General features: G+C 40.5%; 1 protein-coding gene across 11 annotated transcripts in view; it reads right to left on the bottom strand.

Annotated features, from left to right (window-relative positions):
• The window catches only part of LOC100114497 (ecotropic viral integration site 5 ortholog), a 51,007-nt gene that overhangs the window by 2,527 nt on the left and 26,390 nt on the right, over positions 1–22,090 (bottom strand). Inside the window, exons 1-8 of one of the 11 annotated variants that reach the window (XR_004344798.1) lie at positions 9,543–9,786; positions 3,919–4,158; positions 3,589–3,837; positions 2,935–3,507; positions 2,742–2,852; positions 2,109–2,660; positions 917–1,129; positions 154–841 (exon numbers count right to left, since the gene is read on the bottom strand). Coding sequence is in view for 10 of the 11 variants with exons in the window: in XM_008216020.4 (XP_008214242.1) it covers positions 1,864–1,998; positions 2,109–2,660; positions 2,742–2,852; positions 2,935–3,507; positions 3,589–3,837; positions 3,919–4,098 (1,800 nt within the window). In the remaining variant the exon portion in view is untranslated. Of the gene's footprint in view, positions 1–43; positions 842–916; positions 1,130–1,649; positions 2,019–2,108; positions 2,661–2,741; positions 2,853–2,934; positions 3,508–3,588; positions 3,838–3,918; positions 4,159–4,903; positions 5,497–5,582; positions 6,381–6,437; positions 6,873–6,942; positions 7,189–7,270; positions 7,406–7,553; positions 7,642–9,542; positions 9,800–22,090 lie in introns of those variants that run through there. The other 10 variants (XM_008216020.4, XM_016984006.3, XM_031926593.2 and 7 more) reach the window with 10 other exon arrangements.

Raw genomic sequence — 22,090 nt, 5'->3', positions numbered from 1 at the left:
TTTTGAAACATTACAAACTAATTTAATTAATATTTCAACTTACAACATCTTCTGATTCGGGCATCTGTTTGCGAAGCTTTGACATTCTTTTGTACGAGATAATAAGCTTCGTCTTACAATCTTTGAGATCCATTTCTAACTTATCACATTTACTTTTTAAGAAAGTATTCTCTCTTACCAACGTTTCAAGCTGTTTTTCGTGTGATTTCTTTTCATCGTCAAGCAAACTTTCTATTTTTTCGATTCTCGTTAAGTAATCATTTTTGTCTGTGCGTAACTTGTTAATGTTGGCTTTCATGTCTTCAAATTTTCTCGTTGATCGCTTCCACCTTTCCGGAATCTCTGTTTCTAGTACCCAGTTTATTGCATTGCAAGCTTCTTCTTGACATTCTTTGTCTTCACTTTCAACTTTTTCTTTATCCTGATCCAATGCACGAATCTCAATCATTATTTTTGCGATTTCATCAATGAGCAGAGCTTTTTTATCAATAAGGTACTTGATTGAATGTTTTTCCGTTTCGGTGCTTGCGCATTGGACTTCTGTGGCAGGCGTTTGAGTATCAACGCATGCGGCTATTGTCGCACTTTCCATATTGGCGCACTGCATCTCGGCCATCGGTGTTTGGATTATCTTCGTACTTTTTAAAGAAAGTATCGCCGCGTTGTCCAATGCATTTGCTGATAAATAGTTTTGTGCAAGGGATCGTTCTTTATTCGTAGATTCATTGGAGACTGCTGATGTATCAATGGTGTCCGATGCGCTTTCAAAGTCTTTACACTTTGAAACAGATGGAGACTGCAACTCATCAACGCAGTTTCGCGTTTGATTTTGTTCCATGGTCTAAAAATTAATTAAAATATATTTCAAACTTGATGTTTTATAAATCAATGTATAAAAATTGTATTGTATACTCACTTCAGAATCGTCATGCAATTCTTCCTTCTCGTGGGGTCTTGAATTTTCCAAAGATTCCGTGATTTCTCTGGCCAAAACCATAGAAGATGACTCGTTTTCGTCAAGAATGTCGGCTTCACCAACATTGAAATTCGGCAACACAGCATCCATTTTGACCTATTATTTTGATTCTTCTTAAAAAATGAAATCGGCCCCTTTCTCGTACATCACTTTCTGTCGATTAAACAAAATTTAATTAGGTACCTCGTGTTTCATTTGTAACATACTGAAATTTTATAAAATTCTATGTGGCTGAAATTCGTTCGCAAACCATAACTCTGCTTAAATAATAACAAAATAATACTTTGCCATATTCATGAAAAATTTTAAGGATAAGATTAAGAATTAAAAATCTTATATTCATAGGTGAATTTAGTATACGTATATCGGCAAGCGAGACTGAAGAAACGATTTAGAAACAACAAAGTTACTAATTAAAAATATATAGTGCTGATTTATGAAGTATGTTAAAAGTTATTATTACATTATAAAAGAAATAATTGCATATGTCTTATGATTGTCACGCAGTTGCTGAATAAATCGGCACTATTACTTTAAGCAACTAGTTTTTAACTCTGCAGTTGCAAACAGATATTGGTAAATTTTAAAGCTTGATGGAACTTTGATTTACATGAATTTTCGTAGTCCGTAAAAGATTGGGGTATGCATTACTATGAAAATAAGAACAAATTAATTTTATTTCTACATATCTCTATTTATTGAAATAAAACTTGTGATCTTTTAAAACTGTGAAATTCTTCAAACAAAAAATTACAAAATATAATTAATCATGATTGATCTTTAAGTTAACATTATAAAATATGACACAATACGTAAAGATTAAATTAATGTTTTGATTAGTCATTAATTATTTATAAACTTTTTACGAATCAGTTCTTAAACAAGTTTTATTTTTGAAGTTTTTCAATTTCATTTGACAAGCGCTCTATTTCTTTTAAGTAATTTGGTTCAGCTTCTAACATCTGTAATATATCTTTCGCTTGTGCATTATTTTTAAATTTGTAAACATCAACTGTACCCGCCTGTTAAAACATACAATTTACTATTTAAGCAAGTGTCAAGATATTAGTTTAACAAATTTTTGTTTTTAGATTAGCGTGAAAAAGATAATTTAATATAAATTCGAACTTACAGTTTTCTGTAATTCGGTAATCTCTTTACGAAGGTTTGTAATCATTTTATGGGACTTTGTCAGTTCCGTATAAAAATTTTTTACATCAACTTCTAACGCATCACATTTACTTTTCAGCAAAGCATTTTCTTTTGTCAAAGCTTCACGCTCTTCTTCATGAGACTTTATTTCATCGTCAAGTAGTTTTCTTGATTCTTCGAGGCTCTTTCGCTTTCGTGACAAATCTTCCTTTGATGTGTAAAAAGTGTTGCTTTCATCGAGATTTTTCGTTAGTTTAGTGTATTGTTCTTGGAGCACTAAAACTTCCTCCACAAGCGTCGATAGTTCGACTGGGGTATTCGATTCACTTATATTCTGCAAACGTTTGTCCTGATTTATTTTAATTCTCTGCAATTGATTCTGAACTGCTGTTTCTTTCTTATGTATTATGCCAATTTTTTGTTCAGCAGTTGTACTTTTGATTGTTTTTTTAATTTCTGCTTCAAATAACTTTTCCCTCTTTTTTTCTAATACCACAGTGTCACTGGTTTTTATTTTTTCCTTTTCCGTGCCCTAAAAATTGTAAGAGGTACAATTTGTTTTATATTTGTATACCTATCCGAGGAAATAATAAACTTGATTTGATATACATACTTGTAAAAAAACATGATTTGCTGATGGTATTTTCAATTTTGGCCAACTTTCTCGCTCTTGAGTCAAGTTCCTTTTTTCTGTATGAGAAGCGTTGTTCTCGGATGCTATATCCTAAACATGGTAAAAAGTATAATATTGTTGATATGATCAGTTTATCTCTATAAAAATAAACAGCTTGATTAAATCAACTTACATTTGAAAAATCGTTTGCTATTAACTGATCCATTCGTTTTTCTCCTTGCATGACTTTTTTACTTTGATCATTACTTGGCGATATAACGTCCTTTTGACAGACCATTAATTTCTCAGATTGTTCCATGAGTACCTTGTTTTGTTCTATCATTTTTTGCAGCTCAATGTTTACATCAGCAAGACTAAGGATCTTATTCTGAGTTAAATTCGGATGGATAACCATTGATGGGGTTTCTGTCGCGGTAGTTACACACTGTGTCTCCGTGGCAGGTATTTGAGTATCGACGAGCACATTTACCAATCCACTTTCCATACTACTGGATTGCATCTCTACATTCGGTAGGTGGGTCGTCTCATCAGTCTTCAGAGAGACGACCATCATATTGTTATCCAATGAGGAGTCTCGCATTCTACTCGGGAATATTTCGATTGTCTTGGTCAATGAATTGTTTTGTGCGAGAGAAGGTTCCTTTTCGATGGATGCACTCAAATATGTCGATGTATTGAGACTGCTTGATTTCGCGACAACTTCGGGCACTGAAACTGATGTTGTCGGTTGATTACGTACTAGATCCTAAAAATTTGATGAGTAGAATATTACATCGTTCTGTTTGTTTACCCATATTTGAAATACATCACGCTTGATGATACTCACGCGTAAAAGTGCGTTCTCCGCTTTCATCTGATCAATGAATTGTTTTGACTGCATGTACTTATGATTGTGATCCTGACAGAGGGTCATAAAATCCTTTTGCAATGCTTTCATTCTGTCCAAATTCTGCTGCATGACAGTTTCGCTTTTATCAAGAATTTTCTTTAACTTATTGTTTTCTTCTAGTACCTGGTGCAATTTTTGTTCTACCCCAATTAAGTTACTTAGATCAGACGAAATCGAAGGTTGATCCTGCTCACACAGAAAATGCACTTGTTATATGAAGTATATCGTAACTACGTTTTCAAAATTAATTTTAATTTGTTTACTTACATCCGAATTACATCGTTGCACTTTCTCGTCGTTGGACGTCAAATCTTGGAAGGATCCTATAACGTTTCTAGCCAAAACCACAATAGATGAATCGCTGTCATCAAGAATCACGACGTCTTTCTTTTGAAAGATGTTCGACACAGCCTCGCCGACTTTGAAATTCGGTAACGTGTTGTCCATCTTAACAGAGTTCTTTAATTCTCAAAGAATAAAACAGACCACTTTGACACACCTCTCACTCTGTCGAAAAAACAAAACTTTATTACTTTTAATTTCGTTTTTATCGTACTAAAATATTCAAAACATTGCGTCTGGCTGGACACATCACGGTCACCAACTGCATCACTACAGTTGCAAAATTACTGCCCAAATGGTTACACAATTCGAATAGGAGAGAAGGTATCCAGTACACGTAATGTTAAAATATCGACATTCGTGGTTTATATTATGGTCATCAACAAAAACTATTTAAATAATGAACAGTCTAATTTTAACATGAAACAATGAATGCGTCAAAATTTCAAAGACTACTTTAATTGTATAAACTTTGGGAAAATTAAGTCCGTGTACATTGTCTTGCTCTGATACGCTCTGGCTTAGCTGCTATATTCTGCCTATGGTTCTCCCCAAAATAAGGCCATAGATGCACTAGTGTCAACTAAGTAAATTTTATATGTCATGGTTTTGAAATAGCGTTTGTAATATTATTGTCGAATTAAACAAGCAACAATATAGCGATATATACAAGTTGTTTGTAAACTAGAATACATGCGCTTCGAGTGCTTCGCTGCGTATATCATTTATTCTGAGAATGATATTCAGGAATTTGTTTTTAGATATGGTTGGAGTTTATTTAAACAATTGAGAAGTTGTGAGGAAAGAAAATTGCAGCGGAAATGAGGAGAGATTAAACGCAATTGTTTGCAATCTTATAATACAAATCACAGGACAGAGACTTTATAGTGTTACTAAAATAAAACTTAGATTATTTTCTTATAACTTTTTGCATTTGCACATACTCTACAAAATATAGCATTATATTGTTAAATTCAGAGTCGGAATAATATACAAATTCTCAATGAAAAATTACTAAGAATCATGCGGCAATGTTACGTCTAAAATTTACAGTGCTAGTAAAGTAGCTGATATGAACAATTATAAATGAAGTTTAAACAATCTTATGTTCAACGGCCGACTTGAAGCATTGCTCAATTCGAGAAATTACAGATCAAAAGTCTAGTACCAATTATAAAATATTTCAATAATTTTCATGTCTATATATGAAAAATACTGCAAAAAAATTGCAAATGAAAATTTGCAATTTTTTGACATTCTGATGATTAAAACCTCTCGTGTATCTATAAATATCTATATCTTTACGCATTAAAGATTTCCCTCAACTTAATTATTTTCATTTTGATTCCTTTCAGCTAGTTGCCGATTCTCTTCTCGTAGTTGATAAATTTCGGTCGATAGATTTTCAATCTGCTGGAGGTAGTTTCGTTCTGCTTCACGCATTACTAAAAATTCCGCTTCTTGCATTTCAGCTTGTAATTTGTAAGCTGTTACTTCACTCTCCTAAATAATGTGATTTATGATTGGATCAGTTTAATTTAAAGTCCATGCTTTTTGTATTGTTTGAATAAATAATAAAATAAACTCACCTGGTTGTTCAATTTTGAAAGTTCTTCTTGCAGTTCTGCAATAGTTTCATGCGTATTTTGCAACTCTACTTTTACGCCTTCCAGTTCATCTGTCGTTTGACGCAGTTTTTCTTCTAAGGCAACATCCCTTGTTTGCTTGGCATTTTTGTTATTAAATGCCGCTGTTTTTTGTTCTAATAGAGAATATTCATGCTTTAGTCGTCTACTTTCCTCTATAAGTTCATCTTTCTCTACTAATAATACTGTTCGTTCAACTGATAACAACTCCCACTCTTCTCGTATAGACTGCTTTTCCTGTTCAATACTTAATCTTTTTTCTGACATTTTTTTTATCTCCGCATCAAAAATCTTCTTCTCCTCAAATAAGCATTTTTCGATCACTGCAAAATTTTGAGCACTAGAATCAGTCTCATTCAGTTCACTTAATCTTGAATTCTCATATTTTAACATTTCTAATTGTGTGACAACTTTGTTGTAGTCAGCTAGTACTTTTAAAAATTGTCGTTGAACCATTAATGTTATCCTTTCATCTTTAATACGCTGCAGTTGTTCTTCAATTAAAATATTACGATAATCACAAATTGCGTCGTTCTTTTTATTTGTAACATTTTCGATAAAAATATCGTCACAAGAAAGCTGCAGGTTTTTAAAAGTTTGCACAACTCTTTTACAATCTGTTTCAAATTGTTTCAAGTCTGTATTCTGTACGCATTGCTTAATAAAACATTCAATGAATTCACGACATTTTTCATCTTGAGAATCAGATTCAGGCACGTTTCTTTCAATCTGCGTGCCGCACTGAAAATTGATTTAATCTTGTGAAAATGAATTTAATGAGAATCAACAATTACTTACATTTATTTGAGAGATTTGCAGTTTTTGTTCAAGCAATTTGATTATTTCAATGAGGTATTTTCTTTCCAACTTCTTTTTATAATCTTCATTAATTAGTTTCAGCAGCTTAGACTTTTCTGGAAGTACAAGTTGATGTTTAAGTAGCTCTAACTCATTTTGTCTATTTTCAAGCTGCTTATTAAATTGATCTAAATCAGCTTTCCTTTGTTTTTCAACTTCATTCAACTTTGACTGAAGCTGTGCACGACTAGTAGCCATTTTTTTTATTTTCTGCATTAAATCTTCAGTTGAATCCGCCTTGCAACCTACTAATTCATCATTAGTTGTTACTTCAGATCGAATTATTAATCCATTTCTAAGTGTTACATTGCATCCTTCATCGCTCGAATCACAGTTTATTGAAGAATTTTGTACGTCACTTGATGATATCATGGCCTACAAATATATGTTAAGTTCAACTTGTGCTACAATAATAATTTTTCTTATTGAAAAATGTAATACTTACATAAAGGTTTTTATTATCTTGCTTCGATTGAGCTACCAAATTTTTAATCTCCACAAATTTTATTTTATAATTTTCACAGATTTGCATTATTTCTCTCTCTAAAATCACTATAGTATTGAATTGCTTTCTTATAGCATCATCTTTTTGTTTTAAAATGTTCTTCAGCTTTACATTTTCTATCAGAACATCTGATAATTTATCTTCAATATCTTTTATTGCCAAAGTTAGAGAATATTGAGATTGATCCTATTGTATGCAAACAATAATTTAAGAAAAATAATAACTTTCACCAAAGTACTAGTATTAATAAATATGAAATCAAGCATACATTCTCTTCCTTTGCATCCGAGAAAGTTGAAATACTTTCGGTTTCACTTTTGGAAGAATCTTCTTCTATTGTACAATACTCATCACTCGAACAATTGGTTGACGATAGTGCTTCCTGGTCTGACATTTTTACCTGCTAAAAATGATCTATGAGTTATGTATTTGTTTTGATTATTTACTATAAAAATTTAATGATTTCATTCCAATGACCATATAAAAATGTAGAGCAAATTAATTTGGCACATAGGAGTGAAACATGTTAATATTCATAAATTAATAATTACCTACTGCAAATATTCTTAACATTTTCTAATGAAACTAAATCACAATTTTTTCATTTTAGAATCTATATGAAAAGACAATGTCGACAATCTATATGAAAAAACAATGTCAATTTTTTTAACACTCGACATTTTTATATTCTTTGTTTCCACACTCAACAATAAAAAGTCAAAGTTATAAAACCTTAACAATTCGTAGGTTTGTTCACTTATTCACTGAAAAGAAATGACAGAGTTTTTGCAGCCTGAAGCACTGTTAAGACTGGCGTGTTATCAATGGATAATACAGATAAGACTATATAAAATAGTTCGGACTGTATACTTTAAAATATTTATTCATCAATTATAAAATATAACAAAAAATAATTCTCAATACTATTTTTTTTACAACTTATCCACCAATATATCGCGAAATCGATCGATAAGATTACCAATTTCACGTTCTTTCTGTCAATAATTTTTCGAAAAACTGATTATTTGGAATTTCGCTTTATCTATAAAGATATGATAAAGATTTACTTCGTGCTAAGAATATATGTGCCGGGTGAGCGCATCACTTGCTCGCATTAGAAATAAATGAAAATACAAGAACAAAGGAAGCTTGCTAAACCGCCAAATTTAAATGGAATGAGCCTACAAAGACCGAATAAAAAAAGCGAGTTAGTTAGGGCCCTTTGACTTTGAAGGAGAGCCCGTAGTGTGTTCTTGGGGCCTCAGGGTCCGGCTTACGCGCGAAAGCTGCTCCCGATGTTTATTGGACGAGATATATAGGTAAACCGGATCGAGAAGAGTGCGTGCGAAGCAAGCGGTGCGGTGTGCGAGGGGGGGGGGTCGAGAATATAAGAAGAGCATCGTGAGCTGCGCGCGCTGAAGAATGAAAATAAAGGAAGGAAAAATGCGGCGCAGACTCGATTCGCTCCCTACATACGCCGTATCCATATCCTGGGCGAACGAGATTTTTGCATTTCTGCGTATTTTCAGCTTTGGTCGGCTTAATATGGCTACACACAGAAGCCATGTGTGCAGGTAGATTTCAGCAGTCGATAAAGGGGGCTCGTCCAGTTATTTTTATGAGGATTTAAACGCTGCGAGATAAGGCTTACACGCTTTGCTAACAGGTGATTCTTTTCTTCTTTTTAATCCGGCGATGTGCAGAGAAAAATAAACCTGTGAGGCTCTGACTTCATGGTGCGGCATGTGCCCTGCACATGTTCCGGGTACCGTAAAGACAGATGCTGATGCAAGCGGTTACGTGAAAGTTTGCATCGCCGCGCGCGGCGCGATTTCGACGACAATGAGAGCATACGTGTATCGCAGTTTTCCGAAATCACTGAATCTTGATTCGCCATTTATATCTATAGCAACGTCTATAGGTGGGTTTTTTTTGTGGGTAATACTTACACACCTAGTAAACAGGATAAAGCCCGCTGCCGTAATTCTCCTATAATATGCGCAGGTAAAATGCAGTCGTCGATTGTTTCTTGTTATAACATCGCGAGGTCGGATTAGGACTTTACACTACGGGGCATCGCGCCGTTTTGCATAAAATACGTGTATAGAGAGAGAAGAGAAAATCATCTGCCGTTCGTCGTCGAGAAAATAAAAATGGACGATAACGACTACATTTATCTGATATATATGCGAACGTCAACAATGCATAACCTTCGATGCCGCTACTCAGAACAAAGGTTATATCTAGACTTCTACTTAGCGCCATTAATATACGTATTGATATTGCAAGCCGTTGTCCGTTGACGCATTCACGCGAGAATTACTTTGTTCGCGCTTTCAGAAAACGCGTCAGAAGCGACCTACTCGATAGACTTATAAAAAAATGCTTCCACGCGCTACACCGACGAGCAAAACCATCACCCCCCGGAGAAAAAAAACCGTTGACAGGACACTCGAAACTCTCTCTCTCTCTCTCTCTCTCTCTCTCACACACACACACACACACACACGTAAGCGAAAAGTATCGGGTTATTTACTCACACAAAAGAAGATGCAGCCTCCGGTTCTCGTCGGACGTGACCGTCTAAGGCTCGAATCTCGCAGTCCTTGGAGATCCTGATGTCCAGTGTCCAGTAGGTACAGAGTATCGGCCTTATCTCGTTCTTGCCCGATGCGAAATGCGAATGAGAGCGAACAGTCGCGAAACAAAACGCGCACTGAACGCCGGGCGATGACAAATTGACAACACTGCGCGGCGACCGGCGACCGGCGGCTTTGCGCTGTTGCGCCTATATATAAGTATAAACAATGGAGGGCGCGAGCGGGATGTGTGCGGCGTCTTATCTCGGGACGCGTGATTGGTCGAGATTATTCGAGGCGCGAAAATTGAGAATGTCGCGTTTTACAGAGTTCAAGTTTTGACGTGTTGAGTGCGTACTATTTGCAGTGCTGTTATCATTGAAGGTTATTGGCGATTGTTCAGTTAGTCTTTACGTCTTAAATGAGAAAGCATTAATTGTAATAGTTTCTATATAATACATTTTTATGTGGAGCTTGCAGTTTTTATTTATAATTTTTTGATTTTTTGTTTATTTAAAGCAATATTAATCAAAGAAAACGTATATAAAATTCTATTGCTTGGTTAGCATTTTTCCAAAGCCAAATTAAAAAACCGCGTTCTCTCTCCACCGCGATAACAACAACCACCTGTTTCAATCTCTCGAAAATAAAACTCGATTATCGTCCGACCGCAACCTGTACAAGCCCTGCGGAAATCGGTCTCACTCCGCGTAGGAATCCCCGCATTTTCCGAAACTCGAGCCAAGCAAAATCTCTCAACAATCTCCGCCGCAGCAGCAATAAAGAATCTCGAGAGTTAATAGCGGCGGAGGTACGGCAAGTCGGAAAAAGTACCAGTCGTCGATAATAACGACGCGGAAAGCGATGAACTGGCCGAGATAAGAAGCCGCACTGAACCGATAGATTGATTAGATAGATCCCGAGGTATGATACATGGTCTCGCGAGTAGATGAAGATCGATACCGAAACAAACGGCCGCGCGCGCGAAACTATTACACCGCAGCAGCGCCCTCTGCGCTACAAATTGCGAATGAGTCAGAGCGAGGTACCTATATATATATATATATATAGACGTAGACACCGCGCGAGATCCTTTTACGAGTATTGACTTTAAATTGCGCTAGCTGGAGTAAGGGACGAGTTTGCCCACATTCCGCACGTGCAGCGGCAGCAGCGCAGCGTTATTAAAAACCTACCACCGGAGGCATGCATAGTAATATTTCGCGTGCGGGGACTCGCCCACTCGCTGTTCTGCGCAGATAACAGCCACGCGCGCGCGTGTGTCTATGTACTTTCGCGCTTGTTCAATACTTTTCATTTTAGCGTGCGCACGTATGGACGCATTTGTCACGGAGCGATTATTGCTTCTGTCAGGTTAATTACATCGAGTTATTCTTTGGAGGGTTGTCGTGTTTTTTTTTTAATATATCGGATTATATTTGTCCGTCGTATCGCGAAATAATTAAGAGCATGGTATGTACATACATACACTCTTACTTTACCATTGGTAGTGCCATTGCAGTTTTTCAAACCACTCGTTGAATACTGCGCGAAATGCACTCTAACTTTCAGGATGATCTAATTACATGATAATGAAGAGTGGGTGACTAAAATTTCGAGCGAAATCAAAAATTTATTTATTTCTCTTTGTTGATGATCGGCCGTAAGTACAAGTGAGAGAAGTGTAGCCGCGCATGCGCAGAAACGTTTCTCGCGCGCTACCAAACAGTAATACAAAATTGTTCAATTTCGTTCAAAACGTCAGTCATCCACTGTTTATTATCGTGTAATTAGATTATCCTGAAAGTTTGAGTGCATTCCGTGCAGTATTCAACGAGTGATTTGGAAAACTGCAATGCTACCAATGCACTACCAATGGTAAAGTAGAAATGTACCATACCTTTAAGGGGGTATCGGAGCCAACGTGACCAATTGTGACCTCGACCTCGAGTGGTGGTTTACATTATTTGCTTTCAATATTCTTCGGACCATCGGAAATCAAATTGATTGTTATTATGTAGGTTATCGAGGAACACAAAGTTTTTGTTGATTGAATTAGTACAAAATTTTATTTTATTCAATAATGTATCTGAATGTGACGGCCATCTTACTGATATTGCCGCCTTCACTTCACATCGTAGTTTTCGTTAATTGCAAAAATTGTGCATAATTACAGAAAAATAAGACTTAGCTAATATATTATTATTATAGCGACCGCGAAACACTGCAATTTGAAGCTATTAGCAAGTAGAATGATTTATTATTTATGATCTAAACCATTTTTGAGGTTACAAAACACTTGGACCTATTATCATGACTCCGACTCCCCCTTATATTAACACCGCTAGATGGCAGCATGTATGACACTTTTGACTTTATGTTCGAAGCAATATCGCGAAACAGCTGATATCAGAATACCGCTAGATGCCAGCTTGTAAGGCTCTATATGCACTGAAGAAAACAATTTGCAGGCGTATTATTGCGCTTCAATTGAAAATTAGAAACCAATCAATTTGGCGTATTGCCGGCGTATCAGAATTGTTGAAAGAAAAATCGAATACGGAGCTTTGCTGAATACAGCTTTGGGGAATGGAGGCTTACTGAGGGGTTGTAAAATATATAAGTACAAGGTTTTGCATCTCTGCTAAACGTGTCGCCATAAGACCTCCTGCACCAGGGCCCATTCGAACCGGAAGGCCAAATCCGTATGGTCGTAAAAGTTCCTTGAAACCATCCCGGTCCGAGGCTGTTATTTATGATCGGTTATTGTACAGACTGCAAGAGTATACCTGGGCCAAAAGTAATCCAGCGTTGATTGCTTCTGTCTTTCTATTGTACACTCTTTAGCAAACTAAAGCCTCAAGACGGATTTGGGTTTTTACTGTGCGTGTCTAGTGTCGGACAGCTGCACGAGAATATATAGTTCTTGCTTGCAAAGAAAAAGTCTCTGTGCAAATATATAGACAAATTAATCAATAACGGCTGCATGTATCATCGATCGAAATAAGAGATCGAAAGTATACGTACGATAATCCCGCGAGTGTCTTATTTTAATTCATCGAACGATGATCAGACACTATACTATTGCTCAGCTGTTTATAATTAGCCTCTCGCGCAGTAGTGTCTGGTAATAACAAATATTATGTAATTTCTCAAGGGAGCATCGATTCATCAATCGGAAATTGAAAAGGCGGGGCTGATCTCCCTGATATAGTTGTAACCGCGTGCAAAATCGAAGATAGCAATGCGAGAGATAAATACGCATTATAATGTATACCGCAGCGGCGCAGGGAACTGTCTCGTTCCACCGCGCGCGAGAAATATTCGACGCGTCGCTACATCCGCAATTTTCTCGCATCGGCGCATGAAAGAGCATCGGATCGGCATATAAGAAAGTCTCGGAAAAGCATCATTTTCAAAAGCACACACGCGCCGTGTAATATAAAGGCGCCTTATTTCCCCCTCATCAGATCTCAGTGTACAATCAATTTTCCCCTATCATCTACTGCATCTCGCGCGAGTATCTATATAAGCATAATGGATCCTTCGGCGCACGAGCGCACAATCGATCGCGCCGAAACAAATATCGATCTCTCTTCGCATATACATACATACGTATATATACGTATAGCACAGCTTATAATCGTGTACACGTATATATGGGGAATTCTACGGGAAAAATGCCATTTTCTGGTTGGAGAAACCGAAAAAACAAATGTTGGGGCACACTCCCGCAACTTTTTTTTTTCTTATTGTACATGTTTAGAACCATGCAAAACCACTTTCCAACATCGAAAAAGTGCCTTATGACACTGTTTTCTAGGCCCTTCAAATTCGTCGAAAAATAGCCATTGTTCAAAAGCATGCACCTAATGCATAAAGACACATACAGAAAATGTATTACGGTAGAATGAAAGAACGAGAAAAGAGCTTGAATTTTAAAAAAATGCGTTAAAAATGCTTGATTTGGTCAAAAGTTACGCACAATTAAAAATGCGGAAAAATCATGAAAATTGCACGATTTTTAAATTCAAGAAATTTTGTATCTTTTTTTCATGATTTTTCCGCATTTTCGTGCGTAACTTTTGACTAATAGTACATTGTACAACAAGGGGCGAAAATGGGCTTTTTCAAGCGAGGATGATGCTTGAGCATGAGTGGTAGTCGAGGGCGCCGTAGGCGCCCGAGACGGACACGAGTGCTCAGACATCATCAGAGTCTGGAAAGCACATTCGCCCCTCGTTGTTCACCGTGCTTTTTATAACAAGTGAATAAGGAAGACCATTATTGTCGCCTATGAGATAGATTTTGGAAAATTTTGGCAATTGTTTTTAACTATTTAAAGCTTTAGTAAGGAGATGGAAAAAAAATAGATCGAGACTTTTTCGCTCCTCTCGATTTCCGATTCTCAAATTATTTTAGGCTCGTTCTACCTTATAGGGAGCGAAAATGGATTAGTTTATACATGTATTATGACCAGGGACTCTTGCTCTACATTTTGTCTGACGCTCGGAAAACCCTATTTTCGGTCCACTTTATAGGCGCCGAAAATGGTCTTTTTTATGCACGTGTTATAAAAATCAAGCATTTCCAACGCATTTTTTTTTAAATCCAAGCTCTTTTCCCGTATTCTCTTCCTACCGTAATACATTTATCGCCCGTGCCTTTATGCATTAGGTGCATGCCCTTGAACAATGGCTATTTTTCGACGAATTTGAAGGGCCTAGAAATCAGTGTCACAAGGCACTTTTTCGATGTTGGTACGTGGTTTTGCATGGTTCTAAACATGTACAATAAGAAAAAAAAGTTGCGGGAGCGTGCCCCAACATTTGTTTTTTTTTTCGGTTTCTCCAACCAGAAAATGGCATTTTTCCCGTAGAATTCCCCATATGCGTGTATAATGCGATGCCGCACGTACCGCCGCCATCAGAGGCCCATCAGTGCGAGCCAGCGCGCTGCAGTCGAGCCTGTAATCTGCATAATTCCCTCGAGGGCCTCTGTGTATACCTTTTCAGTCGTCCGTCTATAATACCTGGAGGGAGAGCGAGAGGGATGCAAGCTATTATGCCTGGGCCCAAAAACTTGTGTCCTGCTCCGGGCAATTCTCTCTGTTTCGCGTGTACAAAAACTGCGCAGAAGACCGCGTTCCTACTATTATCGGCTTCGGCCTTCGGTACAGATTGCAGCTGCTCCTAGGCATTGGATGCGCGCGCAGGGCAAATGCGCAGCTAGCGCTTACCCAAAATATGTAATAAAAATGTACAAAATAAATGAATGTATTGTTACCTAGACGGAGATTGTCTTTTATATGAGGCTTGCTCCACCACCGTTGAAATTTCTTTTTCTTTTCTGTTATTATTCGTTTTAACGCTCTGCGCTGTCCGCGCATTTCCGCTACTTAAGAATAGTTAAGAAAATTTTTGTTGTTGAGAGGGCCTTATAAAACTCGGAGAATTTGCGTGTCCCTCGAATTTGCGAAATTTCATAGCCGAGGAGCAATGAATAGAAAGCCGATTTTCCGGGGATCGGCCGTGTGCCGCCGTCCGCGACCGTTATTATACATGCAGCCCTGAGTAGAGAGAGTATATGACGGAAGGCGAGCAGCAGCAGCAGCTTTCTCTACTGAGTAATGCAGACATTGTCGAGTAAACAGGGCTGGAGCAGACAGAGGGATAGCACACCGCTGGCGGCTTCGCGTGTTGGGAGAGAGAGAGAGAGAGGAGACAAGCGGCTTCCACAAATCGCTGGCAAATATTGACTGCAGCAGAGTTTTCAGACGAGTCTGCTTACTCGGCAGCGTCTCCATGGCTTCTCTCCTCTCTCGATTCTTTTTTATTTTTCTTTCGACTCGCGCGCGCTAATTCCCGGGGCTGTGGCATTGATATTCGAGTTGCTCGCTCCGTTCGTGAGCGCTTTGCTAAGGACAAGAAAGAGAGTACGTGACTTTTCGGCTGAGATTTCCCTCCTGCGAGCATAATACATCGATGCGCAGGATCGTATCGCTTCTGCGAACAATGAAGAATGTACAATAAAGCGATTAATGCAGGGAACGAGGACAATCGTGCGCTGACACGGTTTACACTGATCGGGATGAGATCGTAGCCTTATTTTTCCATGGGCGCGTCTTCGCCCCGTTTCCCCCGAAGTGATTATAATCCGGCATCGCGTGCACGCAGGCACTTTTAATTTTCTAGCCGAGAGAGATCGATGTATGCAGCGCATCAGCCCTGTTGTTTACAAGTATACAAACATATATGCACAGCACGAGATATGTATAGGTGAAAAATTCTGGGAAGTAGCTGTTCGGCAACGCGCGCCACCCAGAGATCGATTAATTAATCGAGATCGACGACGGCTCCCGCGGCCAATTAAAATTTATATATATATATATTAACAAGCGGCGGCGATCGATGAGCGCTAGACACCGGGGCCACTCCTATGTACCAGCTGTGCACTTATACACATCTCGTTACGCCTTGATTTGTCTTCACGTGTCCAGTCCGCGCGCGCACGCGACCGTCGAGTTCGTAATATAGTTACCTTATATCCCCGCTGCAGCTCGCGATTATATAGGTAGTCCGTCGACATATGAAAAACAAACGCAGTACTCGTACAAGCGATTCGCCATAAAAGTCAATCCACGCGTTACACGCGCATACTTAATCATGATTCCCTTTAAAATCATCAGCTAAGAGAGAAACATCTCTCCCCGCGCGTCGCTTTAAGAAAATCATTTTTCGCGTAAACTGCTTAAAGCAGCGCGTGCATTCCGGCCCTCTTCTTTCTCGCTCGCCGCTCTACGTACGCCCAGGAAGTCGTAATAACCCGTCGTGGGAAGCTCGCGCGAGACAAAGAGGATAGCTGCTGCTGCGACCGCATTGCGGAAAAAGCCCCGACGCTCTCGCTGGCTGCAGTTATACGTATACACGTATGTGTAAAGGGGGATACATCGAGCGTACACGGTGGTCGTGCTGCGCTAGTGAGAGGCGCGATGTTTATGCACCTGCATATATCCCAGGCGCGAGCTGCGGATTTTTCGGCTGCTGTGCTGTACGCGCAGGACGATTTACAGTTTGGATTTATCCGGGAAATGCCGTATAATCGAATCGATATAATGTACTCGCGAATTTAGGGGGGTTCTTGAGTTGCGAAATGAGGGCAGTTTTATCGCTTACTGTTTTTGTTTTTTGATTTACGGAAGCGGAGCTTCGATAAACTGCGGTGAATATAGAAGTTGCTTGTTTCGATTACACGAATAAAAAGTTATTTTTAGGCTGAAATATGTAACATTTTGTTTACTCTCTCCTTCTCATAAGCTGTTCGTTGAAAATGCAACTTTACAAATATCATAAGCAGCTGCGCGTTGAAATTCGCATAGATACGCACGGACACAGCTACAATTGAGAGGCCTAAGTCAAAAGGGTCTCCTATACCTGAGGTTTATTGTACCCCCGCCGCCTACAGTTGTTGACGCAGGGTCGCGTCCGTCCTTGGAGAAGAATCACATCGTCGTTAAATTTATTGCCAACCTCTCTTCAACACGCATATATTCCACCCATTTCCAACACAACGTGTTTCCAATGCGCGAATAATTACGTCGAAAATCTGATTTTGCAGAAAAGTCTGCGTTTCAATAAGCAAGATGCAACAACAATCAAAGCTCTCTCAATTCGCCGCAACTAAACCGCTGTCCAGCGCACATCTGCTCGAGAATCCGAAGAGAGAAAATTACCGCCGCATTTTTTGCGGAAATTTCGAGAGAGGAAGAGAGAGAGAGCCGTGACAATGCGCGGCTCGTTACACGGGCAATTTATCTCGAGAGGAGCGTGGAAAATTCAACGTCCAACACACAGCCGCGCCAGCGCACACACCCGCGAAAGCAGGCCGCGCGCGCGCGCGAGTTTTTGATATACACGTACGAGCAGCGCGGCGTTTCTCTTTGTTCGTTTTCCTGGAAAAAAATGCGATTTTCGCCGGGAAATTATAGACGACGCGAGCTGCATTATCTACGCTATCCAGGTCTCGTTACATTATACGCACAAGCGTGTGACTGATATCTGCGCTTAAAAATTATTCGCGGTAGCGACACACGCTGTCGTTATAACACAGGATTCTGCGCAGGTCTCCCTTTCTCCCTAAATTTCTCGGAAGCCTATACAGAGAAAAGTCAGCGGCTAGCACGCGAGGAATCTGTCATTTTACTTTAATTGTGCGACTGCTTTTTCCACGCGCTGGATTTCTCCGGACGCGCGCCGCGTTTTCGAAAATGTTATGTTCAGGAGAGTAGAATGGGTCAAGAGGACCGTAATACAAAGGGGTATGTACGGAGGCTAAGAGCTGTGTCGTGTCTTGGCTGATGGATTACCGATGCCTCTCTTTCACTTCGCGGCCCACGACTGTACGTATAAGCGATCAGGTAGCCATTAGGATCTCGCGTCGGGTAAAAAGCGCTGATTCCGCGAAAGTCGAGATTCCTCCACTATACTGTCTCTAACCTTTGGCTCCGATCGATTCTGCGCAGATAAATGAAAATGCCTTTCGCTCGATACAAAATACTTATAATTTTTCTCTCTCTCTCTCTGTTTCAGGTAAGTCCGAGCGCACGAAATGCCGTGTTATGGCAGACGATTCACTGCGTTATTAGTAAGTTTATGCGTCATATTAAACGACGATTTTTACCGCTCCCCATATACACACGAACAAGACACGCGATTCGATAATAAATCGATCGCAAAAGCCACGATAAATCAAAGTTACATGCAAGCGCAGCTGCCGTAGGCTCGCTCGTCCCGTTGCGATCTATCAGGCAACTTTGTTATCCTCTTCTAGTTACAGGCGCACTTAATGGCTATTCCCAACCGTTGTCTTTTACAACAGAGTCATAAACATATTGCGGTTAAGAAAAAAACTACCGTTTTATAAGCCTCGCACGAGTCATAGAAACTAATACGCGCGAATCCCATAAATCACAGCGCTAAAATAACGAACGTCCGCAGCCAGTCGATAAAGCCCGACAAAAAGGACTTCTGACACCTCAATCGAACCGCGCTGCACATATAGAGCCGTGAAAAGCAGTTCGGATCAATCATCCCTTTTTCCCTCACGCGCAGAGACGCGACGCGATCAATCGCCTTCGTCTCAAAAGAAAGTATCAATCCCCTTCAATTACAAGATTATCAAGCCCGCTGCGCACATATGTGTGCGCGCGAATATTTGTCACTGACGTTCCTTTTTCCCAACAGCTAGCTACGATTCCGCAAAGGCTCTCGTCGAGCGCGCACAAAGCCTCTCGCTGCTTCGTTAGCGCTTCAACAATTTGATCCTGGCTCGAGTTAAGGGCCCAAAGGATAAACGCCGTCGGCGGCCGCATACCACCTGTTCGGCCGACTGCGGCGGCAGCGGCTTTTGTGTCGTCGTCGTCGTGCGCGAGAGGCGATACTCGAGTTACCCAACGAGACCCCGCATTGGTTCCGTCTTTCAACTCTCCGTTCAACTCTCTCGCTGCGTTTTCTTTGGTTTTTCGTAAATTACAGTTGCGCGCGAGTCGGAGTGAAAATTTTCTTCCCTAAAGAGAGCAATATAAATATATATGCGTTTAAAAGCACTTATGCCTCGATTATCGAGCAAGATTAAAGAGCTGCCAAGCAGGCGAGGAGAGTCTTTTTGGTCAAAGTGTTATACTGCACATCCCGATGTTCAAAGCAGACCCGGCATTATCTCGCTCTCTCGCTCTCAGTCGCGCATAATGAGGATCGAAGCGGCGATTCGAGACGTGCGAAATGAGAATACCGGGTGGTACCATGTGCTTATGGGAACCGCTGCACTTAAACGCCGTGGAGTAGCTCGTGATCATGACATGCGTATTATGCATCGGCGGAGGAATATATAACCGCTTGACAATTAGCGCGCGAGGAACCAGTATAGTAGCGGCCCGCGGCCGGAAATTGAATTCCGGAAAGAGGCGCCTCGCGCGGCTTAGGATTCTCAAAGTGATTCGTAATTATACCAGCTCTTGATGCTATGCGTACACGCGTGTAGCGGATACGAGCGAAAAGGAAGATACTCCGCTACAGCGTGCACTGCTACTGTCTATAATGTGTCGGAGATTAAAAGGACGGGGAAGAAGTTCGACGCGATCGATCATTACTGGGAGGCAACAAAATGTATCGGTGCGCGCACAGATAGCGATAGGCGGCCGTTGCACGGCTGGTATATAAAAAGCCAACAACAAGATTCACGAGGCAGATTAGTCGCCCGGGAGCAGATCTTAAGTCACTTTGGATCCATCTCAACAAGTGTCGAGCCGTTTTGTGCTGCATCGAGCGACTCGCCGTTCGAGATGAAAAAAAGTCCATTGTTCGACGGGGAGGAATTTACGCGCGATATTCGACGAGATTAATTCAGCGTAAAATAGCAAATCAAGCAGGTATACGAGTTACGCAACGAGAACAGATGTAAAAACTCGAAACACGTCCCTCGCGTCGAGCGGAAAGTGCACCAGTGCGTAGAACAAGCTTCTCCACTCTTACACGGCGCATTAGTCAACCGCAAAACATTTTCAAAAGCCTCATCGAAATTCATAACTCTCAGCGGCCGCAGAACCAGACGATACAACGCACCGGGTATAGTAGCTCTATAGTAGCTCTGTACGTACGCAGCAAAACATTCAATTAAACCGCTGCGGACAAGCCTTTCCTCTAATCAAGAGAAAGGTATGGTGTATCGCCACGACGAGTACATTACACTAGTTACGCAAAAGTCCGGACGTGAGTGTTATACCGGGTGCGCACGTGGGTGCGAGGGACACTCCTCAAAAACAATCAGCCGTATACGCGGCGCACGTGAGGGTTATCGCATCGATCGGACGCTCGCGCAGTCTACAAATTGTCAAGGAGCTTAACGACGAGAGAGAGAGAGAAGGTCTTTTTTGCCCTGTGTGCAGGATACGCGGTCCCTCGGGTGCATGTAGACGTTCGTCGAACACCAGAGCGCAATGAAATTCTCGACGAAGGCGCAGGCTATACGTGTCGTTAATGTACTTCCTACTTGTCCGATTGATCATTGACTTTCATGAGACTGGCGGCTGGTGTGTCGCGCAAGTGCTCTTATGTTTTCTCTTGTTTATTGTTATATTTCTAGCTATGTATAATGGTATGCGTATCGATTTCTCCCTAGCTCATTCGCGCGCGGGAATTATCGAATTTCTCGAAGCTATTATCAAACTTGGCCCCATAACTCAGTTAGCCGTGCAGAATTCCGCGAGTTGTTCAAACACACACACACACACACACACACACACATAGCCAGAGAGACAAAGATCAAGCCGTTGAGAGAACTCGGAAAGCAGAAAATACAGAGAGCAAACTCCCGCTATAGACGTACCTATATACTCGCGGGTGAAGTCGCTCCGCCTCGGGGGAGCCTTCGGCTATTAGAAGCCGCACACATACATATATCTGCGAGGTGTATTCATGAGAGCTTCGCAGCCCCGAGAACGATTTAATATTAATAGTACCGATGAGAGAGAGAGAGAGAGAGAGACAGAGAGAGAGCACGGCGTCGTCTCTCGCCTTGGGCTATCGCACCTCCGGATGCCGAAGCTGCTGCTGTAGAAGAAGCTGCTTCTATGCCTATTCGGAAAAGCGACTGTACAGTACAGCGAGACGATAAATTCAGCCCGGATTTCGGTTTTAGCATTAATCTGCATAGAGCTGCGCGCGCGCAAAACAAGACGTATACTACTGACCGCCGTTAGCTCGAGTTTTTTCGCGCGTCGTTCGCGCGATAAGTATATTTCTCTATTTCTACGGGAAGTCCCGAGAAAGCAGCGGCATAAAGTTAATGAAGCGTGCTCGCGCCTATATTAAGCAGTAAAAGTCAGTCTACTTTGTGGACGAAAGAGAAAAATTCATCGCGATCGCAGCGATTCACAAAGAGGAGGGCAAGACAAAGCGTGTAGGTACGAATCGATCTTATCGGGCTATTAGAGAATGGGCAATAAAATATTTGAATATTATCAGGACGTACGCGTGTGTGCATTATACGGCAGCACTAAGCATCACTTAATTCAATTGCTCCCTCCCTCTCTCTCTCGCTCTCTCTCTCTCTCTCTCTCTCTCTCTCTCTCTTGCTCTGTGTGTGTGTGTGTCTAATTAAGGCTATGGGAAGGGAAGAAAATCGGTATAATGAAAGAACGAGAGAATGAGCTTGGGAAAGAGAAAGAGAGAGAGAGAGAGGGGGATATTACGCTGATGCTCCTGCAGTATATAAGGGGGCGAAAAATAAGCGTACGCGAATGAGACGGCAGCAGCAGGATCGAGCCTTAAGGTCCAGTTTGCTTCTCCTCCTTACATACGTGCTCGCATATCTCTCTCTCCCTCCGCTGCGGCTAGTTCCATTAGAAATGCATATGGAGATGTGTGCGGCGGCTCACGAGAAGCGCTAGAGAGTAATATTCCGGCGTTTTTTCCTCGCCCGGCACTTCCGATTGCCTTAAAACTTCCACGTAA

This window comes from Nasonia vitripennis, chromosome 3 (genome assembly GCF_009193385.2).
Source record: "Nasonia vitripennis strain AsymCx chromosome 3, Nvit_psr_1.1, whole genome shotgun sequence".
NCBI classification, from domain to species: Eukaryota; Metazoa; Arthropoda; class Insecta; order Hymenoptera; family Pteromalidae; genus Nasonia; species Nasonia vitripennis.
This window is presented reverse-complemented; position numbering and strand designations above follow the sequence as displayed.